This window comes from Polyodon spathula, chromosome 11, assembly GCF_017654505.1.
Source record: "Polyodon spathula isolate WHYD16114869_AA chromosome 11, ASM1765450v1, whole genome shotgun sequence".
NCBI classification, from domain to species: Eukaryota; Metazoa; Chordata; class Actinopteri; order Acipenseriformes; family Polyodontidae; genus Polyodon; species Polyodon spathula.
This window is the reverse complement of record NC_054544.1, coordinates 1,808,411-1,826,360: the sequence shown is the minus strand read 5'-3', so window position 1 is coordinate 1,826,360 and position 17,950 is coordinate 1,808,411. Positions and strand designations below refer to the sequence as shown.

At 37.4% G+C, this 17,950-nt stretch overlaps 1 protein-coding gene across 7 annotated transcripts in view; it reads right to left on the bottom strand.

Moving 5' to 3' along the window:
• Positions 1-17,950, bottom strand: part of LOC121323356 (NEDD8-conjugating enzyme UBE2F) — a 60,955-nt gene that overhangs the window by 19,488 nt on the left and 23,517 nt on the right. For all 7 annotated transcript variants that reach the window (XR_005951138.1, XM_041264371.1, XM_041264374.1 and 4 more), the window contains 2 exons: positions 5,956-6,023; positions 1,987-2,057 (listed from right to left, as the gene is read on the bottom strand). Coding sequence is in view for 6 of the 7 variants with exons in the window: in XM_041264371.1 (XP_041120305.1) it covers positions 1,987-2,057; positions 5,956-6,023 (139 nt within the window). In the remaining variant the exon portion in view is untranslated. The remainder of the gene's footprint in view (positions 1-1,986; positions 2,058-5,955; positions 6,024-17,950) is intronic.

Sequence of the window (17,950 nt, the reverse complement as noted above, 5' to 3'; positions counted from 1 at the left end):
GTGATCTCAATTCACTATATTTTCCAGATGTACATTTTATTAAAACATGAAAAGTTCAAATACATCTGTGTATAGAAAGAAAATAACATATTTACTCTGTTATACAGGTTATCATAGCAACTTTAAAGCAATATTTTACCACATAGCCTATAATAAAAAGGATCTGTACTACTGAAAGTGGTTTTGAATGTCATGCTAAAGATCTTTGTAAGAGATTTCAATCGATTGTTAATTCTTATTGGCACATTTTGTCCAGCGATTTAAAACTGGGTAACATTTTTCAATATTTGCTAAGAATATAGGGGAGCATTTAGTCAGAGAAATATGTATTATCAACCACCAAAACAATTTCCTTATAAAATACCACAAATGTCCTCGTCAGAATTGTGTAAACTGTAATACAATAATTTGTTAACACTTTTTTCATCCTACTGGCAAACAATTGGAAGTTATCGGCAGAATAACCAGTCAAACTAAATATGAAATGTATTTATTGAAATGTGGATTGTGTTACGTGAATAAAACACCCACCCACCCACACACACACCCACACACCCACACACATATATATATTATTTTTTTAAACCAAATATGAACACAAAAGTGCTGTAAGGAATCATGACCCTAAATCACCAGCAGCAAGACATTTTAACCCAATGGGACATGACATCTGCTCCCTTTTTAACCAGTTCAATGCCCAAGAAGCTAACAGGGGTGCCGATCACGATGAAATACTTTTACAAAAATAAGCAAAATGGATATACAGGCTTCGAACTGAGGGTTAAATGAGAACTTTCATTGGTTCCATTTCTGTAATTGTATTGTTGATAAATAATTGCTTAAAATGCTGTGCACTGTTTTACTGTAATGTTGAATATTTCCCTTTGCAATAATCACCAATAACTAGATACACATGTGATTCATTTTGTTTGATACACACTGAGCAAGACAACAGCCACAACTTGTCTGTAATTTCATGTCTGCTGTTTAAAAAAAGAAATATGAAGAAATAAATAATACATTTTTTAATTGTATAGTTTATGAGATTTCACTGTTTACTATTTACAATTTCACTGCTTAGTGTAGAAGATCACTGTGTACCACATACAATTTCAGTGTGTCGTGTAAGAGGTGTCAGTCTGAATTTCGTCCCTAACGGCGCCTCATATATTTGTACTGTTGTATCACTAAGGCTGTATTTTTTCGCGGTGAGCACGGATTTCACAATTTCCATGAATCAGAACCACTGCCGTATAATAATAACATCCAATTCTCTGTGAAAATTCCAATTTCTGAAAGAAAACTATTTTTAGCATTTAAAAATGAATTGATTAAATGTTTACCCTAAATTATGAAGCACATGGCATCAAAGGTTTTAAAAGAGCTTTAATTACAGAACACTTACAGACGCTATATTTACCTCTTGTAACAGACTGACCGAGTTTAGTAAAAGTACCCTGAATATTTACCGTTGTATTTTTTCATTATGAAAGTTTGTTGTTTTTAAATTGGATTTGTTATGCCATTTTATTTTTGCAATGAAAAAGTCACCTATTTCTGTAACAATCAGTGACAGGATCACTCAGAAAACATTGATTTGTGTTTGTTTGAATTCAAATTTCATCAACATGATAGGCTCTCTGTATTTATTTTTTGTTATTTTATGAATGAGTATGAAATCGCCTTGATGCCCTTGGGTTGGATTTATATTTGGCCTTTTTGCTCCCTAGAACTGTCTTGGTGTCCCTGAATCTTCACACCCAACAAAGGCAACATTGTCTTGCCCTTCATGACCTTAACTTCACACCCTGTTATTACAACTGTCATATCCATTTTCTAGTAGCACGGTTGGGCTAGTTCTGACAAATGCAACTGGTTCTGTCTGCATAACTCATTACAGCTTCTGTTTAATTAAATTCACAGGATTCGGATAAGCGAGGCCTCGGTCAGCACTTACTGCTGATAAAATTAAGGATGATAATTTACCTTAAACAGATTTCGCCTGTCTCTGTGATGTTTGGGTGCCATATTCTAGTCAAACACTTCACTTTGGGAGGCTGAAAGAAATCAAATAAGCAGTGTTGAAGGTAAACATTTGAAAAGGGAAGCGAGTCAGAAACAGCAATACATCTACTGTACCTTTTTTATTTTTTTTTTACCCAGTAAATTTAATTTGACAGAAGAGAGAAGGATTTTGCAACATTTCTTAAATCATATGCCAGCTTTGTTGTTTTATTATTATTGGCACCTCTTTTGATGAAATAATAATAAAAAGATAACATCTTTAAAAAAAAAAAAAAAAAAAAAAACCCTAACTTTAGCTACAGCATGATCAACCTCTATCAAACAGAAAGACTGCAGGGAGAGCCAAACATTTAGAGACATAACCCTAATAATTAGCAAGCACCCTCTTGTGCTTGATCTTGTGCCCAAAACGCAAATGAAATTCCAAATGTGGTTTTATCTAAATTAGCTAAGCTATGATCAACTAGGGGAATACGAAATGACTAAAGGTGTGAGTCCACTCATTTTAACCCTAATTGATGAAGCACACTCTCTTTTGCGTAATAAAATGTGTCGCCGGAAAGAATGCTTTGACGGTTCCGGTAAGCCTGTAAAAATTGTGGGTGCTTTCAACGATATTTTCGTGAAGTGAAAGATGTTCCGTCCGTTTCTCTGGTTGGAAGATGCTGCACCTCAATATGAACTCGATGAACATGTATGTTAAACTCACCACGATAGTAGTAAAAAGGTCCCAGTTTTGCCCCCTGAAAAGAACCAACCACAAAGGCTCCTGATTCAATGGTCAATATGTAGAGCCGGAAGTGATGGTCCAGTTGCGAAGTTGGATCTTTCGCTCAGCGGTAAAAACTAACCAATTTAAAGTTGCCAATCAAGCCTCCCTCCGATTCTAAGTTGTGTTCGGAAAAGTTTTTCAACGTATCAAGTTTTCAAAACAGTTATATATATATTTTATATATATATATATATATATTTTTTTTTTTTTTTTTTTTTTTTTAAAGTGGACACTGTTCTGGAATCTGGAGTTTTGCAAGAAAATAACAAATACGAATGGTCTCTACCATTATGTTTATGCAGACCAAAGGTATGCACAGTAACAAACTTCATTCATTTCAGTCAGTAGTTTCTCCAATCTGCATAAACTTCTAAAGCTGAGATACAGACCCAGTAGTCTATTCTGGAAGGAGTAGACCCCAATTACAGTTTAAACCATCGTTGTCCAAGAAAAACTGATTTCACTAAACTCTGCATCAGCTCAGTTTCTGAAGCAAACTTTTCTCTTTTTTTAATGCTTTTTCCTCTATTTTCAGTACATTTTATGTTGTAAAGATGGACAAAAGTACCCCTTAGGTACTCTTTTTATGAGGCGTTTGTTGCTCGGAATTCATTTTATTTTAAGAAAGTCCTGTGTTGAACAGACTCATTCATTAACAGGGAAGCAGTATGTCACATCTGTTCTCTCTTGGACTCATTGTAACATCAAACAAGGAGAAAACTCTGCTTAATAAAAGTTTTCCTGTCGAGACAGATCAGAGGGATTCCTTTCGGAAGACAAGTCTGGAGGCACTGTCAGTTTCCCTACTGAAGAATACTGAAGCGAGGCCTCATGCAAGAAACCTGGCAATGTGTTTCTGTGTTCAGCTGTTTGCACAGAAGGTATGTTTTCACAAAGCACGGCACAATAAGCAACATTAATCCAATTTAGTTAAGGACTCCTTAACTTAAAAATGCAAGCTTTCATCTTAAAAGATTTGCAAATTCTTTATGGACTAATCTAATAACAACCACCCCATACAATACATCCCCCTGCAAAGAATGCAGAATGATGTGTAGAATGAAGCAATGAGCAATTCTACTGCATGTACTTTACTGCTGATCAAGATTGCATTCTTGAAATCTGCATCCTCCTCTGTTGCCTGAGACCTGTCGTATCTCCCTTCAGGAGGCAATTTAGAAATCATACAAACAGAGACACTGAGCTAACATTGCATTGTGCTGTAAAATCATAACAACACTGTTGTTGTGCACCAGACAAAAAGGGTTAATATCGAGGAGAAGTCTTAAAAGTCTTTGACATTGTTACTGTCTGACGTATTGCTGACCAACATACCAACCGACACAAGAGTACCAGTGACAAGGGGACTTAAGACTTTACAAGACAATCTGACATACCCTTCAGCTGGGTTACCATCTTTCTAATTGAAAAGCAGTACGGCTTGGGTATCCCGGCTGCATTAATGAAACCAGTAAATCCGTTCCCAGTCCCAGTCTGCCTGGCTTCGTCACAAAGGCTGACAAGACCGTCGCAAATCTCTGTTCAAGCTTCGTGTGCCGAAACATACGCTTGAAAAGTCATTATGGAGGACCATTCAAATGAAAACTTTGTTCACAGGTTAAAAAGCAGAGCTTTCAGGTTACCCAAGGGTGCACCGAAGCTTAGCCCTGAAGCTTTAAATTAATTTTTAAAAAAATAGCTGAAATGATTTGGTCTGCCGAGAGTGCAAGCTGGAAGTAGCAATTCATAGTGATTCCATCCGATATCCTACTGCAACAGCTTTGATAGTAAATAAAATTACGAAAATGACAGAAAGCTACTAAAAAAAGTATTCAAGCCGTACAACAAGGTCCTGACAGGTGACAGGTTTGTAAAATTGAATGAATGGCTCTTCAACTGTTTAAGGAATGCTAAATTCACAGACGACACAAAAATAGGAGGAGTGGCAAACACTGTTGCAGCAGCAAAGGTCATTCAAAATGATCTAGAGGATTCAGAACTGGGCAGACACATGGCAAATTACATTTAATAGAGAAAAGTGTAAGGTACTGCACGCAGGAAATAAAAATGTGCATTATAAATATCATATGGGAGATACTGAAATTAAAGAAGGACTCTATGAAAAAGATCTAGGAGATTTTGTTGACTCAGAAATGTCTTCATCTAGACAATGTGGGGAAGCTATAAAAAAGGCTAACAAGATGCTCAGATACATTGTCGAAAGTGTTGAATTTAAATCAAGGGAAGTAATGTTAAAACTGTACAATGCACTAGTAAAACCTCATCTTGAATATTGCGTTCAGTTCTGATCACCTCGCTATAAAAAAGATATTGCTGCTCTAGAAAGAGTGCAAAGAAGAGTGACCAGAATTATTCCGGGCTTAAAAGGCATGTCATATGCAGACAGGCTAAAAGAATTGAATCTATTCAGTCTTGAACAAAGAAGGCTATGCGGCGACCTAATTCAAGCATTCAAAATTCTAAAAGGTATTGACAATATCGACTCAAGGAACTTTTTCGACCTCAAAAAAGAAACAAAGACCAGGGGTCACAAATGAAGATTAGACAAAGGGGCATTCAGAACAGAAAATAGGAGGTACTTTTTTACAGAGAATCGTTGTTGAAACTGACACCCTGGGATCCTTCAAGAAGCTGCTTGATGAGATTCTGGGATCAATAAGCTACTGACAACCAAACGAGCAAGATGGGCTGAATGGCTAATAATCTACTCCCTCAATGTTCTTGCTGTCAATATGCCCGGTAGGCACATGTGTATAAGCTCTATCACTGTCATATAGACTATCCATTGTACTGAAAGCAGAAACTAGGAAGGGGATTGCTTTGATGGAAGACGTTCCAGTTTGGCTGTATTAAGCCTTGGATATAACTGCACATATTTAAGGTTTTTGTTTCTGTTTCTAACGTTCATGAGAAAATTGAACAGTGGAGGAGGCAAGGGGGTTCCAATGGATCTTAAAGGGATCTTCTATGGGTCTGTATTGGGACCACAAACTGATAATGTCCCTCTCAATCGAGGCTTTAACAGCATAGCACTTTCAAAATGCATTACATAAAAATGAATACCACCTCTTATAATAAACTATAACTGTATTTGTATTTCTGTGTAAACGTTTATTACTGAAGGAAAAACTTCTTACCACCATATTATAAGCTTCCGGAACGTCTATCTCGAACTGGAACTTGCCACTCTGGTAATAGCCCTCATCTGTAAGAAGACAGACACACACAGACAATAGGTCAGGTTAATGTTTTTCCCCCTTTAATGGCACTACTATACAGATAAATTTACAATGTAAAAACGCAAACTCAGGGTAATTTACTAGAAAGCGTAATGTCATTTAAGTAAGACAATGTTGGGAGATCTGGTGAGATCTTTCCTATAGGCACGGGTGCAAACAAGACAATAACGCGCTCATTTATTTATTTATGAGGTCAGGGGTTTGTAGAGAAAGACAGGGAACACACGTGTGTTACCTGGTCTGTCTAGGAATGTCAGTGTTCTGTTTCATCTTTGCTCCCTCACATGGCTTCAGCACATAGGAACACAGATTAAACTAATCTGTTTGGACTCATTCTATTTGTCCTGGATAATAAGGGCCTGGAAACATCAAGAATCTTAATCTTAACCTTGACCCTAAGGAGGGTTAACCTGTTTCACTTCATCAGAAGCAAAACATTCCTACTTGCACACAAACTTTCTTGCTGACAGCTGTATAAAGCACTCTACGGTTTATTTCATAGGTACAGGAGCATCAGATGAGATGGAGCGAGGGCGTACATGATAATTGATTAGCGGTTGGTTTTTTTTAAGCATACTAAAGAGGATTTATGTTGGACAAGAAAGCATTTTAGCTGATTCCTTTCAGCCAACAAACTGTCCTTGAAAATAAAATGCTGAAAGATAACTGCTGTAGAAATGTGCGTTCCCTGTGGGGCATTACCTAAGTGGGATGGATGTGTGAAAAATATCCATATTACGGATATGGCTATACCATACTAAAACAATCAGTTCATTTGTACTGGACAGCAACAGCAATGGAACTTCACTGAAAAGAATCATAGAAACCTGCTGTGTACCAAAAGTGTGCAGACTGTATCGCTGATATGGAGGTTAAAACAAAGAGTCTTGAAACTGCACACTGTTTGTGTATACTCCTGTATTCTAATAGGAAGCAATGCATCAGTTATTTTTAAGTCTTGTTTTCTTGCAATTCTGCTAATGGTGTGCAAAAAAGGCTTTGTCCAGAGGTGCCCAGGCTATAAGGAGTAGGACCTATATACTATACTGGAGATGCAATGTGGGCTTCTCTAATTGGGCCAGTCGAGGTACAGGATGCAAACCGACAGTTTTTTTTCCCCCCACAAAGTTCCCCAGACAGCCCATAACAAACATGGCATTGCCCAGAATTAGCTCTGTCCATAACCATAACACTGTATTTGTAAGCAATACTATTATTTACGCCTGCATTGTAGCCACACACCTTTCATTGCTCAATAATAACATTTCATTGCCCGTTTAATAAAGACACATTCAGACACATGACTAGCTGTTATTAAATCTGTCCAAAGGTAACATCAGACATGGCTCCAGTTAAAAAGCAGCAATTAGTTTTCCATCACAGCTGGATGTCAGGATTGATAAATGAAGCTAATTTTCTTTTTTAATTGCAGTTATTATTGCCTAGATATAACATCAGTGTCAGCACTTTAAATGTAAATCATATGAAAGGAACTGGAGCGGCAGATTGAAAGGAAAGCAAGCAGTGATGCAGAGACGTTTATATGGACACAAGAGAATGCACAGAACATATTTAAATGTATGCAAAACACATGGCAATTGAATTACTCACGGATTGTAAATACAGAAAGTAATTAATGACAAATACAATTAGGTTCTTCCGGGACAACGTTTAAACAAAGTGACTTCTTCTAAAACACATCCACCAGCACTACAAAATATCCCACGGGATCGGAGCCTGCAACCAATAGAAACTAGTGGTTTGATAGCAGTTCTGAACCAATCAGATTCTGATACATCATGCAATAAGACAATGTGGTTTGATAGCAGTTCTGAACCAATCAGATTTTGATACATCATCGAATAAGACAATGTGGTTTGATAGCAGTTCTGAATTAATCATATTCTGATACGTCGTACCAACACTGCAGCACTTAAACTGAGGGGGGGAAACATTCTAAAAAAAAACCTGACTTAGGAGCTGTTTCACAGTATTTGAGATAAATCTTCCTAGCGTTATTAGATTAACCATGTTGAATTTCAATTGTAATTGTGATGGCACATTGATTCCCATCAGATCAGTACGCTGGAAATGTCAGGCGAGTGACGCTAATTTTGACTAAAGCTTAAAGAATGCTGGTGATGCCACGTGCAATGGAGACTGCAGGCTGCTGATGTTCAGTGTGATCCACTTTGTGTTGGAGAAAGGCTCAAGCTGTTCATTAGTAGAGGCTGGATATTGGCAGTTTGCTATGTGGGTTGAACCGCTATAGGGACCGATCGTGTCAAGAGATACAGTGAACAGAAATTGAAACTATAAGCACAATTAAGACAAGCAATATCGGTACATGAAATGATCAAGCCTTGTACTATTCATTGGGGAAAGCATGTCTGGGGATATGATTGTGCAATATGTCATTAGGAGGCACAAGAAGCAAGGTCTGGTGATGCTGATGGTAATGGATCTTCTGGAAGCCAACGCCAGAGGCTTGTAATGGATCTAATGTGGTGTTTTAAAAGGTGCATCATAATTAGATAGTTTGCACAAACACAGCAAACTTTCAAAACAATAACCATACAATGCCTAAGGAACCCAATACTTATTTCAGAGTATCTTTAAGAGACCTCAATTAACACACCTTGTTTCATGAAGTACAGATAAGACACAGAACCATGGCAACAGCCAACTAATTACACACATTTTGTCACATCTTGTCCTGTTTATTAATTTAAACCCAGAAACTAATCTCTTAGCTCTATAATCTTGTTCACTGTGCATTTCTTTTTTTTTTTAATTTGGAATCGGCAATTGTTTTTTTACCCCATTTTCACCTCTTTTAGGGGCAATGCATACAGAACATGTACGGCGAGGAAAAAAAAAGAAACCTCATTTAAATTAACTACTGCACAATGCAAGCGACGCAAACTACCTATCTTCCTTCTGTAGATAGCCCTTTTGTATTCCTTCACCATCCTGTGTGCATCGCACTTAAGTAAAAAACAAACAAACAAACAAAAAGCATTCACAAATAACATTGACAAAAAAAAATTCTCCAAAGCGGTTAACGTTCTTGTTTACTATTCAAATGACAACAATGTTTTAATCAGCCTGTAAGTGCATTTGTAGGGGGTGACAAAGTCAGTGCTGCATTGTTTTGATTTAGGTTGCTAAAATCTAGTTGTTTTTAGCATTGGAGGTAAAATAGTAGAAATGGATGACAAAGCAAAAAAAGCAAGTATATTTCAGTGGTTGATCGTGTCAAGACATTTCCCAAAGAACCTGTACATGCAGATGGAGGTAATTGTTTTGCATATCTTAATGAGTCTTTGGAGAAAATGCGATTGATCGATATTTAGCTTTAGAATCACAAATTAAACAAAAGGCTACGAGAGGCTGAACAGAACGTAAAATAAACTGCTTTCAGAAACCAAACTGGAAAGTCAGCCCAGACAAAAAGCATTCCTGTCGGCAAGTTAAGCCAGTACTACAACGATCTAGCACAGCCACCTCGCTTCAACCTGCTGCTTACTTTTTCGCAGTTGGAATTTTATACGGGACAAATAACACGACAACGAACGTGCTGCATACATTACCTTTATTAAAGTATGCCAGATGCCCTTGAGTAAACAAGTTTTGGGACTGTTTCTAATTGATTTCCACATCTGTACAACTTGGCAAAGCTTTGTCTTAACTTCCAACCAATTGAGTGGATGCAGAACGTGCAGTCTCAATGTATGGGCAAGTCAACTGCAGGGGGATGCTGCATGCTTGCCTATAACAAATGACAGCACTGTGTTTTAGTAAGGAAGCAAGTACCACTATTGTTAGGCTTTATCATGTTCTGAAATATTGTCTACTTAGGTTTATTTAATGTTTAAACAGGTCAGCGAAATCCTAATTTTATTCTGCAACCTACCTGTGAAAAATACGTAAATTTACCGCGATATCTTATATTATTATACCATTTATCCTTAAGTACAAAAAGCTAAATAACTCCCAGCAACCATTACAGTAATTACAGACAACGGTTTCACACATTCTAGCTAGGGAGAAACACTTGCAAAATTCTGATAAGTGAAAATGATGCCTGGAGTTTTATTTATTAATTTATTTAATTCAAGCACACTAAAGCTTTAGAATAATGTTTCCTTCATAACCCAGTAGCTTTGGGTTCTAAGAAGAAAATAATACATTAAGCCAATATATTTTGCCACTTATGCAAATTGCTGCTTATATTGATTTAAGACTGTAACAACCAATGGAATTAAGGAAACGGTTAGAAGCGACACCTGATGACCGGAGCAAAGTGATTCTAGTGACTGGGAGTAAAACTACAAAAAGACATACTTTGTTATCGTTTATTTTTATTCAGAAGCACTTATTCTGTGGAAACAGTAGACGACAGCCCAACAGTGATTACATGACATCCACCACTCCATTATAATATACCTTTGGATCCTTCAGCTTCAGATACTACGTCCTGACCTGTCATAAAAGAAAGTGACCCCACAAGAATGTTTATTGCAGACTTATCAAAACTAAGAGCCGGATCTGTTTGAGCGAGTTCAAATAGCCAGTGGCCCTTGACTGTCCAGGAGAACTCAATAGAAAACCGGTAATCAGTGATCAAATACACTTTGTGAGAAACCAGAGGTCTTTTAGTAGATGTGCGTTTTCATTAGCTTACTAGATCAATTTCACACTACAGACCAGTGTTGCTTCTGAGTTTTAAAAAGTCCCTGTGACTGACACAGATAATAACATACAAAGTGAATCTAAACAAGTAGGAGAATATATTACTAAAGCTAGGTCAAACTCATACCAATTTACTAAAAGTATTGCTTGCTTGCACTAAGAAAGCATGCTTCTTTCCAAATACAGTAAAAGTCTTACTTTGGCACTAAGGCAATGTTTTGTTAATGGCTATTATTAATAATGAAAAAACACACGTTAAATGAAAAAGGTGTTATCAAGAAACTGTGTGAAAAATAAAGCAACTCAAAAAAGCATTGCAGGAAGAGCATACAGTGTATTAAAGAAGGCTGAACAAATTCACAACGAATACTGAAAGTTTTTTTTTTACTTTATAGTTTATGTTAGGCGTGTATATTCTAATATAGTGAAATCTTGCATAAGGCTTTTTTTATTCAGATACAATATGCCTGCTATAATATATGGCTACAGTTGCACAGGGTCCTGTTATCTTTCTTTATACTGTAATTGGTGCTTCAGCACAACACGTAGCTCAATAGAAAGTGAAAAAGGAAGGTTGTCTTCCCAACAGCCAGCCAGCAGTGCCTTTAAAAAAGAATACTAAAATATCATTGGATTCAAAAGAAATGCCCAGATTCTCAGAGCCAGGCAATGACACAACTGGCCAATGCAAGGGCTTGAAACATTAAAAAATAAAAAGAAAACAAAAAAAAGACACAAATAGCCTTACTAGAACAGCCTTGAAAATGTTTTGAATTTAATTGAAGCACTGCATAGGCAATACCTGACACAGGGGTCATTCCACGCCAACTCAACCAGAAAAGCATTTCGTTGCCCGTCCGTTTCAGATTTTACTAGAAAAATTCACCCAGGGGTTTTCTGACACACTGAGTTCAGAAACGATAGCCATTATTTATTTATTTATTTTAATTTCTCCTTTGACCTGTGACCTTGCAAAGGTCAACCTAAAGTGAGAAAGGGACCTTGACTAGAAAAATCATCCTGGGAGCAATTTATATGCTACCATCACGTGTAGCTTCTCATTCTACTCGTACTGAATAGGGCTTTTCAGAAGAAAAAAAATATTAGGGGGCACTCTACTCACTTCTAGCAAATTGCCAGACAAGGGGTAACTGACAACGTATATCTGAACTTCAGCCCAACCCTTTACCCTGTAGTACTGGTGTAAGACCCTTAGGGCCCAACCCTTTACCCTGTAGTACTGTTGTAAGACCCTTAGGTACCAGTCTTCCAAATTTTGTGAAAAACATTTGGTTTCAGTCCTACCACTGGTCATGAAACCCTCTTGAAATTTGTAAGTTTGCTATTTGTACCAAGTTTAGGCCGTAATAACTTGCATGAGGGGACTCCAAAAAAATCACCCAAAGATATGTTTGGATAGATGTTGATGAGAGCAAGCAAAACATGTTGGTATCCGGGGATTAGGCCTTACAACTACAATATAGTTTAAAAGGGAATTTTGGAGCAGGACATCCAAGATCTGCCAGCTTACTGTGAGCTGAGGAGGCCATAGTGACGTGTCAGAACAGGTGCTGGAGCTTCTCTTGATTACAAAGGCTCCTTAAGACACACACACCCCCTTTCAGACTCAAAGAATCTTTACAGACGGTTATGGGAGCAGGGAAAGTTAAAGCCACCGGTTTTGGTTTTATATACTCTAATCCTTACTTTGATTCTGCTATGAAAGAAAATATGGGGTAGTTGCAGTACACATTTTCTTTCACTGCAGCTTGAAAAGACAGCATACTGTTCAACATAACTACACCCGTACAGTGAGCCTGAGCTAGGGCTGTTCTAGAAGTGGAATTTTTTTTAGTTACGTAACAGAACATGATCATCAAAAGAGTGTATAGCCATTGGAAGCTTCAAGGTTATTCACAGGCTATCACAGGAGGGGGGCGGGGGTGCAAAGAAAACATGCTAATAATTGTGTGGATGGTCAAAAACAAAATCAGTAATAGATTTTACACTGGAGGGTACAATATAAACAGCATGAACATTTGCTAAAGCACAGATGGACACAGTTTATGAGCAGCAATTAGAAGAGTTTAAATGAGCCTGCCTGTGAGCACCATGATCATTTGCAAAGATCAATGGCCCCAGGTTACTACTGATCTGTTCAGAGAAACTCCCTACAAAGAACCCTTGCCGTCTCCTTCCAGGCGTGACATTATCGAACCAGCAGAAAGTAAACACATACCCAGTAATGCTTAGTAAATATGACAACACTGACTTCTATAAAGTCGACCTGTATGCTTTGTTATCCTTTAAAGGATCAGCAAACAAACAGATGCAATTTCCAGAACAGGATGTCGGCTCATTGCATAAACCTCAACAAACCCTGGAAACCGCTTTGGAGGCTCAGATGAAAAACTTCAAAGACAATTCTTGGAAAGCCAGCGGGTACCCTGGTGCGAGGAAGCAGGAAGCAGGTTGCTCAGTAGCAAACACAAACTAGGCTTCGGGCTACTTTCTCTTCTCTGACCTGCGTGGCCCGTGTTAACTTTGAAAGGTTATTGCCTCTGTGCTAAGCATACAAGGGAGTGACTGATGGTTCACTTACCTTTCAACAACCTTACAGTGACCCTTCAAATGTTAATGAGAACAACTAGCAGCCAAGACATTAAGTCAAATGCATAACTGTCAGGCAGGACAGTCACCAGGGATACAGACTGAGTAATACAGATCACCAGGAATACAGGCTATCATTCTGAGTAATACAGATCATCAGGGATACAGGCTATCACTCTGAGTAATACAGATCACCAAGGGTACAGGCTATCATTCTGAGTAATACAGATCACCAGGGATACAAGCTATCACTCTGAGTAATACAAATCACCAGGGATACAGACTATCATTCTGAGTAATACAGATCACCAGGGATACAAGCTATCACTCTGAGTAATACCGATCATCAGGGATACAGGCTATCATTCTGAGTAATACAGATCACCAGGGATACAGGCTATCATTCTGAGTAATACAGATCACCAGGGATACAAGCTATCATTCTGAGTAATACAGATCATCAGGGATACAGGCTATCATTCTGAGTAATACAGATCACCAGGGATACAAGCTATCACTCTGAGTAATACCGATCATCAGGGATACAGGCTATCATTCTGAGTAATACAGATCACCAGGGATACAGGCTATCATTCTGAGTAATACAGATCACCAGGGATACAAGCTATAATTCTGAGTAATACAGATCACCAGGGATACAAGCTATCACTCTGAGTAATACAGACCACCAGGGATACAGACTTGGCATTGTGTCATTACAATTCTTATAGTTTGTCTTCCTTTTTTTGCATAAAACAATCCTGTCAAATTGGACTTAAAATAGTGGAAACTTTAAAAGCGCTGATTTTTTCCCCAGTAATGCAATATCAATTTTACAACCATTTCCTGTCAGAAATCAAAAATATAGAATGGCAATCTTCACTGCTGCGAATTTTTCAGCATTTGGATCAGATATTTCATTGTATTTAAAAGAATGACTAAGACCATGAACCTTGACCTTGAACCTTTACTTTTAAAGCCAGAACAGGAACACACATTAAGCTGGTAAATAACATTTAAATTAAATAAACACGATTTAAAACATACAAAAACACAACTTCCATAAGGCATACATTATAAGAAAACAGCTGCGGCATTTATGTACATTACACTTTAATAAGGAGGTTAGGATTCCATGCATAGTAGTTAATGTGGAATGCAGACAGCTACATCAATAGGGATTCAGTAGATACCAGAATGCAGACATACAGCATTGTACCTACTGCCCGCCATAATCGTACAGGGTTAAACTCTGATTGCAGCCTCAATTTATAATGAAGCAGGGAGATCTTTTTGGTATCCATTCCATAGAAGAAGCTCATAACCTTAGATCTGCTGCTCCATGCCTTTTTGTTTCCAAAATATACAGACCTTATACAGACCTCTTGATTCCAAACAACATATGTTATATACCATGGTTGTGTGCATGTGAGTAAGGATTCAAAAACAGTTCACAATCAAATGATCCCTTCCTAAACTGTCACCTGTGACCAACTATCTACGGAGCGTTGAAAATCTCCGCAGCGTTTGAATTTCAGATGCACACTATTTCAGTGTATATTGTGAATCCTTTACATGTCTTATTAGTAGTATTATTAGATTTGAAGAAATGCACAATTCTTTTTTTAGCAACAAACGATAAACAGTAAAACTAGCCTTTTGTACATAGTGTCCCAAAAACACAAAAATCAAAGTGCTTTGGAGATGCTCAGAAGAATTTCTGGTTTTCAAGCATGATTTTCATGTTTTGGAAACATTAATGAGAATGTCTGCACAGTAAAAACAAGTTGGAATGAAGTTCAAGAATATATGGAGACACTGGACATTGCAAAAGCTGTTCAATGTTAGCTCTGTAATGAACGTGCTGAAAATAAATGCATAGTGAATACCGAATTCACTGTCAACAGCATTTTAATAAATTGTACAGCAGAACTCTAATGAGTCAGAAATTAAATCAGCAAGGAGAAAATTAAACCTTTTGAGAGCTGTCGGCCTGATTGCTTGAGAACATGAAAGCGCAATTGACAATTTTTGCTCTTTGTAGTGAATTAAAATGTTTTTATGAGTGAAAGGTGATGCTCCTTAAGATAGAGATGCAATCATACAGAGGGACATGGTAATAGATTTCTGTACACAGCTGAATACATGTGAAGTGTTACATTAATATCACTGTGTAACAAAATGTTTATTTATTTTTTTTGTTCCTGGGTAGTAAGTGTTATTTCCTAATTGCTTATGCCTCAAAAGTATAGAACATGGCTATTATTCCCCACAAACTTTGCTTTTGTGACCAGGACAGTGATATTTCAAAATATCACTATTTCCAATGGGAAAATGGGCAAATGTGTGTCTTTTCGTTCACATAAAGTCAGAAAAAAACAACATATGAATCCAAATTAACATGTATTTATACTAAAGTAACACAAAGATGACTACAAAAGATTTAGAAGTGAGTAGTTTTCGAGATTTACAATTATACTGCATTTACAGACTCTCAGACTTCAGAGTCCGCTATCATAAAAAGTGAGTATAGTGAACAAAATAGAAGAGAGTTTTTAGAAGTCACAAAAGGAAGAAGAAAAATTGATGTAGAGGATTTTTTCCTGATATAAAAATGTTTCTAAATTCTGCTGCTTTTTTAATAAAGAAGGCGTCGGGGTCTAATTTGACAGAGCAGGAACGCTGGTGTCTAAAGAACTTTGTTGTTAAAACTCTTAGTAGTCTTAACCAAAAGTAAATAAAATGAGAACAAACTCTTTATATTACTTTCTTACATTGTTTGTTCTTTGGTTTTTGTTTTCTCTATTTAGCCCAACGAAAAATCTTTTACTAGGGAATCTAAAAGTAAATGGGTGTAGAGATGATCTTACGAGAGCCTCAGTTTTCAAATGTCTGTTGCAAAAAAAGATTGATGTAACATTCCTGCAGGAAACGCATTGCGATCTGAGAACTCAGTCCGATTGGGAAAGAGAATGGAAAGGGGAAATAGCTTTTAGCCATGGCTCTAATGTCAGTGCTGGGGTGGCGGTTTTATTTAAAGAGAATTTTATACCTGAATCAATAACTATTACAGAAGAAGTCAAAGGTTGTTTGATTAAGGTAAAAACTGTAATAGAAGGTCAGTCTTTCTATTTTATCAATGTCTATGCTCCTAACAAAGGAAAAGAGAGGTTGGAGTTTTTTAAGATCTTAGATCAGGTTTTAGTAAACTGTGCCTCTGAAGAGAGATTGTTTTAAGCAGTGGATTTTAATTGTACTGTGAATTTTAAAGAGGACAGAAATCACCCTGAGCCACACCCTCAATCTGCCAAGCTGTCTTGATTAAAAAGCATGGTTTAGTTGACAATACACTTGGGTTAAGCACAATAATAATAATAATAATAATATCTCAATGGCTAGACTTGATCGAATTTATGTTTTTACAGAGCATTTAAATCTGAAAAAGCAATGTCAAATTTCCCCTACTGTTTTCTCAGATCATAACATAGTCTCTCTTTCTGTCTTATTGACCTCCTTAAAGTACAGTCGCTGTTATTAGAAATGTAAGGTAAGTTTGTTGAATGATTCAAATTTCAGGAAATGTTTTAGTTTATTTTGGAAAAAATGGAGAGCTGGTAAAAATTTATTTTCCAACCTTAGACAATGGTGGGATGTAGGAAAGGCCCAAATAAAAACTTTTTGTCAACAATATACTGAAAATGTTACAAAGAGGGCTAATGAGTCTCTGCAAGAACTGGAGCGGGAGGTCTTAGAGCTTCAAGAAACTCTGGACTTCAACCGAAATGATAGTTTAATTGAAAAATTAAGTCTCAAGAAACAGTTAATAGCAGATCTTTTGGATGCAAAAGTACAGGGAGCTCTGGTGAGGTCCAGAATGCAAAAAATGGATGCACCCACACAGTTTTTTTGGGGGTTGTAGAAAAAAGTGGCCAGAGAAAGACCATTCACTGTTTGACAAGACCAGATGGTGTAGATCTGAGGGAGCCGGAGGAGATCCGGGGGGATGCTGTGGAGCTCTACTCTGGTCTGTTCACAGCAGAGTTAGAGGCTGAGCCTGAAGAGGTGCAGGGTTTCCTGCAGGACTTGACATGTTTGCCTGAAGAGGCAAAAAGGAGCTGGGAAGATGGAAGAGCTCACTGAGGCCCTACAGGGGTTAATACAAGGTAAAGCTCCCTCGAATCGATGGGTTACCAATAGAGTTTTTTAAAAGTTTCTGGGACTTGTTTCAACATGACCTTTTCACAGTGTTTGAGGAGAGCTTTGAGAAACGGGAGTTACCTCTGAGCTGCAGAAGAGCTGTCATTACGCTCCTCCCTAAGAAAGGCGATCTCAAAAATGTTAAAAATTGGAGACCTGTGTCGTTGTTGTGCTCTGAATATAAGGTTCTTTCCAGAGCTTTGTCCAATAGACTGAGCACAGTCATTGATAATGTTGTACACCCTGATCAAACTTACTGCATCCCAAATAGACACATTTTTTATAACATTTTTTTAGTTAGGGATATTTTAGCAGCCTCTAAATTGTTCAGCTTTTTTTAGATCAGGAAAAGGCCTTTGATCGAGTATTTATGGGAAGTCCTCGATGCATT